Genomic DNA, 10,712 nt, shown 5'->3' with positions numbered 1-10,712 from the left:
CTCGTACAAACAACAGCATGTACCTAGCAGACGGCAGTGATGCTGGAACAAAAAGTACAATGAGCCTTGCGTTCATACAGCAATTAGTTTTATGTAAATAACATTTTTCACGAACGTCGGATCACTTTGCGGTCTTCCAATGAAAGTTTGCTGGTAAAATTTCGTATGATGTGGTTGGATCGATTTATCGTTAGAGAATAATGGGACACTTTGGGGATTTTTTCTTTGTAAAGGTAAATTTCCCCATAGTAAATCCTATGGAAAATTAAAGTCGCCGGTGCTAAAATATAGTTTCACCGATTGATCTGAAATTTCGCACAAGCATTATAGGACCGAAGAGGTGTGCAAAAACCATGCAGGAAGTGAAAATAAAATTTTGTCCCACCCTAATGAACATGAGGACCGTGCATATTCGTAGTTGCCACTCCGTGATTGTCCAGGGAACCAATGGATGGTTGTATGAGCTTTTGTTTCAATGTAAACAGTCCGAGAGCACCAGTAACTTTAATGGTGGATAACGGCTCTGACCACGTCCTCACGGTCATCGGGGATGGGAAGGAATTGATAATGCAATCACCTACCCATTGCACTCGCTACGAGCTCATGCGGAATTTTACTGGATTTTTGGGTTAAGTTCTATGACAGAACTTCGGTTGTATGCTTGCTCACGACAAAATCTGGACCCTTCAAACACGTTATAACTTATGAAATACCAAAGGAAATACCAAGTGAATTAAAAAATATATTATTTATTAGTATCACAAGTACTTAATGGATAATGGACAGTTCCTTGAGATTTTCAAGTTTTTCCAGGGTTTTGTGAGTAATTGTCATTCATATCGAGCGTATGATCTTAACCTTCCTAACTAATACCAATCCTAAAAGCTGCAGCGCATTTGAATCATCACTGTAGGCTTCTTGAGAAGGGCTCGGTAAAACTCTTAGATTTCAAGTAGAGGTAACTAAAAGTTGAATAAGAAAGAACTTTGTATTCTTTCGGATGGATTTTTAAAACTCTGCATACTACTTAATTCTCTAAACACCTATTGTCGCTGCAGCAATGCAACAAGTGAATGTCTCAGTAGGCGTGAAACAGACCTACTGAGAGAAAAGATGTGTTAAATGTTCCTATGTGTTATTAAATGCTATAAGTTAATTTGTTGCAATTTTTTTTAACCAAATTGAAAATTAACGACCAATAAGTTGTATTGAGATGCAAAACAGATTTTTTTTAATCATCCTAGAAGTTATTCTAACAGAAAAGAAAGGTTAGTTTGTTGTGGTCAGATCGCCGTTTGAAAGCTTGTACTAATTGTCAGGCCATTAAAGTGAAAGCTGGCGAAAAGAGTTTAACTAACTAATATTTAATTTATAATGTATTCTAGGTTCGAAGCGAATAAAAAAATCCTTTGAAAATCAGGACCGTGCTTCACATTCTATTTACGGCGAGCGCAACACTTATGGTTTTCTGAACCTATCAAGGGTTTTGAGAATCCTACGAGATTTCTAGATTTTTGAAACAGGGCTGAGCGTCTATGAACATCATTTGAAATATTTAAGTCGTCCATTGATATCTGGTAGACCAACAATATACATCAGTTGAATCGAGCAAAAATGGTAAACTTTCTGTCTTATTTATTTATTTATCATCAGACTAAGGCCGGAGTGGCCTGTGCTGCACATAAAAGACTTCTCCATTCAGCTCGGTTCATGGCTGCACTTCGCCAACCACGCAGTCTGCGGAGGGTCCGCAAGTCGTCCTGTCTTGTCTTTCTGTCTTATAAGTGTTAAATTAGAAAAGTTTAAAAAAAAGTTAGCCCCCCTAGAACTTTTCATTAGTTACGCCAGCGGTTCTCAACCTTTTCCTTGAGAGGTACCCTTTTCGAACTTTTGCATTGATTGAGGTACCCCCTATGTTTTCCTTGCTGTTTTTTTGCGGTGTTTGAGTCTTTTAAGAAGCTTCTGAGTGTCTTGAAAAGACGTCTGAGCCTCTTAAACGAACGAACCTTTTGGAAGAAGAATTTCGGGCCTTTTAACGGGAGGCTTCCAAATCTCTAAAGGAGGCTTCCAAGCCTCTAAAGGAGGCTCCCAAGCCTCTAAAGGAGGCTTCCAAGCCTCTAAAAGGAAGATTCCGAGCTTCTTGAGAGGTGACTTACAAACCTCTTGAAATGAGGCCTCCGAAACTTTTTAAAGGAGCCTTCCGAATCTTTTGGAAAGAGCCATCCAAGCCTTTTAAAATAAGAAGAAATAAAAAGGAAGAACATTTTAAGAAAAAAAATTAAAAGAAGGCTTGCATATCTTTTGAAAGAAGGGATCCGGGAATCTTGAAACAAGGCTTTCAGGATTCTTGAAAGAGAATTCCGATGCTTTTGAAAGTAGGAGTCCAAGCTTCTTAATATTAGGCTTTCGAGTCTCACGAAAAGAGGCTTTCGAGCCTTTTAAAAGAAGAAGAAAGGAAAAAAGTAAGAAAATTTAATGAAAAAAGCTTAAAAACCGGACCTCTTCAAATAAAGCTTCCGAACATCTTAAAAGGAGGCTTGCATGCCTTTTGAAAGTAACCTTCTGGGCCTTTCGAAAGATGGCTTCCGAGCTTCTTGAAAAGAGGATTCTGGGCCTTCTGAAAGGAGGCTTCCGAACCTCTTGAAAAGAGTTCTCCGAGCTGCTAAAAGGCTTCAGAGAAACGTAGAAAAAAGCTCCCAATGCTCTTGCAACGAAACAACTGAGTTTTTCGAAAAAAGCAATCATGTCTCTCAAATGGAGGCTTCCAAATCTGGAGACTCAAGATCGTAGTTTAGAAGAATATTCGTAGCACTTAAAATTTTGTTTCGATCAGGATTTTTTTTTTAAATTTGTTCATTCGAAGTTTTGTCCTTTTGATCGTTTGCCCACAGCCCTTCATCCACTGTGCTCGTTGTGGAAGGCAGCTTGATTTACTGATCGCCATGCATATAAGGGTAAAACGACATATTATGGAGGGGTTAAGCACAGTGTCAAAACAAAATTGATTACAAAAATTACCTGTTGATCGATTTCCACATTGTAGTGGTTGAATAGGATGCTCGTTAACTATAGTTTCGTAAATATTACGTCAATTGTGCTGAAATTATGTAGTTTTGTTTTTATCACAATAAAAACAAACTTCCGCAATAATAAGACGCAGTTGCCTATCGTTGCGATATTTTTTGAAGGTCAGTCCTATTGTTGCGGTATTGCATGTACTTCTTATGGAGACGGATACCGCAACATTAGGAACTTAGCACTACCGCAATAATAGGCTCAAAGGATTCAAATTTTTAACGAAAAATGTTGATTTTTCATCGTTTTGTACGGAATTTTGTCAAACAAAAGCTGTTCTAGTCGTTAATCCGAAGAGTTTTAGCCCACAATTGTTTGCAATGCTTTTATATCCAGAAGGGACTACTTAACCACTACCGCAACATTAGGGCATACCACAACGATAGGACGTTTTACCCTATGTACAAAACAAAGTTTTGAAATAAAAAAAAATACACAATTATCGAAACTTTGATAAAAATTGTCCGCATTTACGGATTTTTGTCCTAGGTACCCCTAGGGGTACATGTACCCCAGATTGAGAACCGCTGAGTTACGCCAATGCTCGAAGGTAATGTTCCAGGAATTCCAGATTCTCCTGGGATCCCTAGCAGCACAACTCAGGCCAATTTTGTTGCAGTAACTTATATATGACTGAATTTGGTTGAACATGACCAATAGAAATTTGTTTACAAAATGTGTGCTACCTGGGATGTTGATGGGAATTCTCCAGGTATTCCGAGGGAAATGTTTCAGGAATTCCAACGGTCAAATTTCAGAGATTCCGAGGGAATGGCTCCAGGGATTCCAACGATAATCTTCTAGGGATCCTTTATCTTCAAGGAATTCCGGTGGAAATATTCCAAGAATTTGAACGGTTTTTTCCAAGGATTTCTACGAGAATGTTTCGGGATTCGGTCGGGAAAGTTTCCGAGAATCCGACGGAAATGTTTCAGGGATTCCAATGAGCATTTTCTAGAGCATTTTATTTCGGATGGATTCCTTCAGAAATGTTCCAGAGATTTCGTAGGCAATTTTCAGGGATGTAGAAGCAAATCGTCGAAGGATTCCGAAGCAAATCGTCGAGGGACTCCGAATCAATCCTTCAGGTATTCCGAAAAGAAATCTCCAATGATGTTGAAAGGAATCCTTCAGGGATGTTGCAGGGATCGTTTATGGATTCCGAAGCAAATCTTCGAGGGATTCCGAAGTAAATCATCGAGGAATTCCAAACTAAATTTTCGAGGGATTCCGAAGCAAACCGTCGATGTATTCGACGAACCGAATTGTCGAATGATTCATAAGTAATTCGTCAAGGGATTCCGAAGCAAATCATTAAGGGTATCCGAGACAAAACGTCGAGAGACTCCGAATCAAATATTCAAGGATTTCAGAAGGAAATCGTCAAAGGATTCTGAAACAAGTCTAGGAATTCCAAAGTACAGCTCAACGTTTTCACTCATTTCTCTAAGACCATGACGTCCCATGACACGCTCATAGTCCGTGTTGTCGGAGCCGATCTTCGCATTGAAGTCGCTCAACCCGTTAGTCGTAAGCCTTGAGCTGACAACAAATGTAGCTTGCTGGTGCAGCTTTCACTTCCGTACAAGGGTTGGTTGACAAATGTCGGTAGATGTTTGAGGGCTATCCATGAGAACTGTGCCTGGGCCCGCTCAATGCGTAAGTTCCACGTTACGTCGTTCGGCGCCCAAGCAACATAAGCCGTTTCCAGAGTTGGTTGCACGAGAGCACAATATAGTGTTTTAAAACAATGTGGATCCATGAAATCCTTGGCTATTCATGAGATGAATTTAAACTGATAAGCTTTAGAAATCATTGTGGCATAATGTGCATTAAAGTAGATCTTTGCGTCTAAAATAAAACCAGGATCCGTCACCTGGTCCACATTGTTCAGCACAGTATTCATGATGATAGAAATATATATTGTCAGATTTTTGGAGCGGTGGAAAGTCATCACGTGACATTTTGTAATGCTGATAATGAGCTTATTCACGGCACACCATTTGGTGAATGAGTTATGCAGCGATTGAAGTCTAATGCAATCATCAATACTGCGAACAATAACATAGATCTTGAGATCATCGGCGTTAATTAAAGCCAAGCGAAGTGGCAACTTCGTTGAAAAATATGAAGAATGATAACGGGCCCAAGATGCTTACTTGCGGGGCGCCAAAGTGCTGATAAATGGCGAGGAGACGCATGATCCGTGACTAACATACATCGACCAATCACACAGATACGAAGAAAACCATGACACAAGTCTGTTTGAAAATCCTAAAGTTGAGAGTTTTCGAAGCAATATCTAGTGGTCAAGCTTGTTAGATGTCGTGTAAATCACATCCCCTGGCGATTTCCCTTCCATGGCTGTCAAGCTGTCAAAGTGGTAGTTAAATCCAGCAAATTAGTGATCACCGACCAACCGGGAAAAAAGCCGTGTTGATCTGTCAAAACATGTTTTTTTTTTACAAAATGAAGGACATGTTCGCTAACAATGAGCTCCATAATCCTAAAAGCAACAGGCAAGCTGGTAATACCACGAAAGTTAAATACAGGAAACATGTGAGACAGTTTCCAAAACTTGTCAATTTCCGGATTGACAATCCATACGCCTTTGCTCGCAAGACTAACTGGAAACCCGAATAAGAAGAAAATATAGCGACAATAATATGCAACAAAGAACCAGATAAAGATGGGCGATATCGTGGAAGGCCTCGAAAACTCAGACTGCCCGCAGTCCAATCAGACCATGAACCCTTTCAAGTTCAGAAAAACTGGAGGAGCTTCACCGATGATTGTGAAGCTCTACAGCCATTGCGTACTTACACTCTGCAGCCAAAAAGTTATCAGGTTATCGAGTTAGACAGAAATGGTGAAATCAATATGAAAGAACCGATCTGGTCGATCAGGGGGATATTTTGTGTACGGCACTTCTTATGATCTGGTTGTTTCGGGATGATATGAGTAGTGGATTATCATCAATTAGAATACATCGATTTACAGAAAACTGACCAAAGAAAACTTTTTTTTAAATTTGTAACCTTTTTTTATTTTCTCCGATTTTTGAGTAATTAGTTTATTTCTATTTTTTTAGTTTTTATGTTGTCTCTGATCTATTTTTCACTGTACTTCGTTTATGTGGCCCTCTGGAAGGTGCACCCTGCCGTACCACAACTCGTTCATGACGTAAATGGACTGGAAGGTCAACTGAAAAGAAAAAACCTTAAGCCCAATGCTCTTCAGATTAATATGAACTTTGTTCAACCACAAACACGTTAGTTTACATGCTACTAATTATTAATATTAGGATGATTCAGTATGCAATCTTGAATTGCGGCTCCGTAAAGCGTCATACACGCTTGAGCCTAACAAACGTATTCAAACAAATAAATAAAAAAGGGAGATGTAGAGCTTCTTATTCGATAATACCTGACATGCAAGGGACTCCACTATTAATCAGTAACGCCATTTCCGTACGAAATCCAATTCCCGTAATAGGTTTCAAACTACTTTTCCTAAAACTTTATGTTACGCATCGATTAGGTGCATATTGAGAAACAGCTAACTAGAAAATTATAAAGAAATTGTAGCAGTCTTCAGTTTTTTTTCTAAAGTACTCGACCTGAATTTAATTTGTTTATATACATCTAGGGTGGATGAACCAATCGCCGCTACACTTAAGAACAACTAGTTAAAAAAAGGCATATGAACGGTGTTAGTATGTCAAACGAAAGGTTTCCCTTCCTGCTCCTTAGAAAAATAGTGGAAACAACAATGAAATTTGTAATTACCTTCAAAATCGCTTGTATAATGCACTAGCGCGAAAATTGATACATCCACCCTAATTGAATTCCACCTCAACAAATTAAAACATATAATTTTGGGTATACATCGCAATGGAACACTTCAGAAGCCTTGACCGTTATGAGAAGCTTTCTCTTATCTGTTCTGGCAGTAAATGAAACAAGTTTATCACTCTTTAACATCTCATTCCTGCTATTGCATGCAGCACAACATATCGAATGTTTGGAATGGAACTGCCCCAACTATTTGCACGAACCGCACATTCTTATCATACTTCCCGAATTGTGCGTAACTGATAACGCCTTGTTCTCTGCCATCAGAGTTCTACACCTACGCAAAACACCTCATTCACAACTTGTTCATCCGGTTGTGGTATTTCAGCTCACTTATATCGTCGCGGAAGGCACCCTGTTCCGGGTGCGCTCGGTTCAAGTTTACGTTGCTACCTTTGGGATATTTACTGGGTCCGGACATGCTCCGGCGGCTACTGTTGTTGCTGGTAGTGTCCTCCGCTTCGAAGCTGTGCTGCTGCCGCAGGCGGTTCTTTAGCTGTTGCTGCAGCTTCCGGTGAATGGTTTGATCCAAAGGGGTCGGATGATGATTGTTGGCGTGATGATTGGTGGTTTTGGAGCCAAATTCACGGATAATTGTGCGACTGATTTGCCGACCGTTAGAGTAGATGTAAATTCCGGACGCCACCGTTAGCAGAAATAGGGTGATGAAGACACCGGTTAGGATTATCCAAATTGCATCCGATCGAGGTTGTTTAATCGGAAGAGGGGTTGGTATGGATGCTGTGGGATCTTCGGTATCTTCTTCGGAGGTCGAAGGTGAAGACTCCGTCGATGAACTGCTTTCATGGTGTGTTGATTGCGTTGTAGTTGCTGTTTCAGTAGTTGTTGATGCTGTAGTTGGTGTAGATAGTTCTGTGGTCGTTGTTGTTGGTGATGAACTACTACTGATTGTAGTGGAACGAATGGTTGTAGTAGTAGCAGGTTGCAAAGTAGTTGTGGTAATAGTTGTGGATCGGGTTGTTGTCGTTGTAGTGGGGATTGTCGTAGTTGTCGTTGGTTCTGGCGTGGTGGAAGTTGTTGTACTTGCCGTGGTACTGGTAACCGTGGTAGGTCTCGCCGTAGTTGTTGTAGATGCTGTAGTCGTCACAACTGCAGTAGTTGTAGATGCTGAGGGAGTGCTATAGAACTCATCTAGCTCTTTGCAGAATTCTTCCTGAACCAATGAGTTGAACACTGTAACGTACTCAATCGCTACATCGGCCCCGCTGGTCATCTGCACTTCGATTTGCAACTTTGCTCGACGAATTTCCCGTTCTACTGTCCCCACGAATAAACTCCACGTGTTGGTTGTTTGCTGTGAGCTCCAGCGTTGCACTACAGTAGGTTCACCGTCTTCCAATTCGTCCATATCCAATATCCGGAGCGTCAATGTACACGTGGACTGAAATACCAACTGATATATCAATCGTATTTCCGTATATTCATGCATGTAAAAGTTTTCTTCCGTTTCACAGCAGCTCACGCCCAAGACTTCATTGCTAAGAAAGTAATGCGTGTCCTCGCGGTATGGTTGAAAATTAATAGAGTTAGCGTACGCTTTCAGTCGAAAAATCTCGTGATCCGTTCCCGAACACTTTCGCACTTTATTCTGCGAGATATCGTTGAAATCAATTCGCTCACAAATTGCATCCAAACTTGAAACGTAAACCGCCCGCCAACCAACCAAAATTACGAGCAACCCAGTCAGCCTGCTGACCATTTCGATTCCTTCCGAATTCGGCAAACTGTCAAACAAAACTGAGTAGGAACTGCGTCGATGCGTCCGGTCGTATCTTGTTGTCTTCTGCAGTTCAGTGTCGCAGATCTTATCGGCATGATACAGCATACAGAGCGAGCACCGAACGGTGATAGACGGTTATGTTTTACAAACTGGATAGCCTCTAGTGGACAACTACGGTGGAAACGTAGGACAACATCAATCACCGGTGTGTGACAAATAACGTGCAAAGTTTGATGTGAATCGTAGGACGAACTGCATTCGAAAAGAGGGGGTTCTCCCGTTCGTAAGTGATGGAATGTGCAAAAATTAGTAATATTTTGCAAATAGATAAGAATATTATTCGGTATGATGTGATTGATTTGAGTATTTTTTAACGAAAACGAAGCCAGTTTTAATTCAGAGTTCGTTGGTGCAAAATGGTCGTTATGTCTTCCAAGTCTCGTAATCCCGTGACCACATTTAATTATTACAGCTTTTTTTATTTCTTTTTTATCCCACATCATTAGCAAAGATCAATCGGATCTTGGTTCAATGACTTATCCATCAATTTTGATTTTTGTTTTTATTTTATTTTTCAAAATCCAGTATCGTACAACCAACCATTTTATTTATTTATTACCAATCTAAGGCCGGAGTGGCCTGTGCAATACATAAAAGACTTCTCCATTCAGCTCGATCCACGACAGCACTTCGCCAACCACGCAGTCTTCAGAGGGTCCGCAAATCGTCCTCCACCTGACCGATCCTTGCCCGCTGTGCACCTCGCCTCCTTGTTCCCGTCGGATCGTTATCGAGAACCATTTTCACTGGATTACTGTCCGACATTCTGGCTACGTGCCCGGCCCGGTCTTTCGATTTTCGCGGTGTGAACGATGGATGGTTCTCCCAACAGCTGATGCAACTCGTGGTTCATTCGCCTCCTCCACGTACCGTCCGCCATCTGCACCTCACCATAGATGGTACGCAGCACTTTCCTTTCGAAAACTCTCAGTGCACGTTGGTCCTCCACGAGCATCGTCCAGGTGTCCGTAGAGAACTACCGGTCTAATAAGCTTTTGTAGATTAGTCAGTTTGGTAGGGCGGCGAACTCTATTCGATCGAAGCATTTTGCGGAGTACAAAGTACGTACGATTTCTTGCCATACTTAAGTAAGTAAGTAAAGTACGTACGATTTCTTGCCATGATGCGTCTCCGAATTTCTCTGCTGGTATCGTTAGCGGCGGTCAGCAGTGAACCCAAGTACACAAATTCTTCTACCACCTCGATTTCGTCACCACCGATAGAAACTCGTGGTGGGTGGCTTACATTGACGTCTGTTGAGACTCTTCCTATCATGTACTTCGTCTTCGACGTATTGATGGCTAGTCCGATCCATTTAGCTTCGCTTTTCAGTCTGATGTAGGCTTCTTCCATGCTCTCAAAGATACGTGCCATAATATCTATGTCGTCGGCGAAACCAAAAAGCTGGACGGACTTATTGAAAAGTGTACTACTTGTGTTAATCCCTGCTCTTCGTATTACCCCTTCCAATGCGATGTTGAATAGCAGATACGAAAGACCATCACCTTGCCGTAACCCTCTGCGCGTTTCGAAGGGACTCGAGAATGCTCCTGAAACTCGAACTACGCACATCACCCGATCCATCGTCGCCTTGATCAACCGTGTCAGTTTATCCGGAAATCCGTTTTCGTGCATTAGCTGCCATAGCTGGTCCCGATCGATTGTATCATATGCGGCTTTGAAGTCGATGAATAGATGATGTGTGGGAACGTTGTATTCGCGGCATTTCTGCAGTACTTGGCGAATGGCGAACACCTGGTCTGTGGTAGAGCGTTCGCCCATAAAACCCACCTGGTACTCCCTTGCAATTGGTGCTAGTCGATGGCATAAAATTTGGGAGAGTACCTTGTAGGCGGCGTTCAGCAATGTGATTGTGCGGTAGTTCCTACTTCCTACTGCTTATCGCCCTTTTTGTAGATGGGACACACGACACCTTCCATCCACTCCTGCGGCAAAACTTCCTCCTCCCAAATCTTTGTAAT

At 41.4% G+C, this 10,712-nt stretch overlaps 1 protein-coding gene across 1 annotated transcript; it reads right to left on the bottom strand.

The window, feature by feature from the left end:
* Positions 1 to 6,214: 6,214 nt before the first annotated feature.
* Positions 6,215 to 8,649, bottom strand: LOC134208292 (mucin-22-like). The gene has a single exon (XM_062684312.1). It carries the CDS (start codon positions 8,647 to 8,649, stop codon positions 7,225 to 7,227), a length of 1,425 nt encoding a protein of 474 aa, XP_062540296.1. The 3' UTR covers positions 6,215 to 7,224.
* Between the last annotated feature and the right edge of the window lie 2,063 nt (positions 8,650 to 10,712).

Source organism: Armigeres subalbatus, chromosome 1 (genome assembly GCF_024139115.2).
Source record: "Armigeres subalbatus isolate Guangzhou_Male chromosome 1, GZ_Asu_2, whole genome shotgun sequence".
Lineage (NCBI taxonomy): Eukaryota > Metazoa > Arthropoda > Insecta > Diptera > Culicidae > Armigeres > Armigeres subalbatus.
The sequence above is the reverse complement of the archived record's forward strand: the minus strand, read 5'-3'. Positions and strand labels throughout refer to the sequence as shown.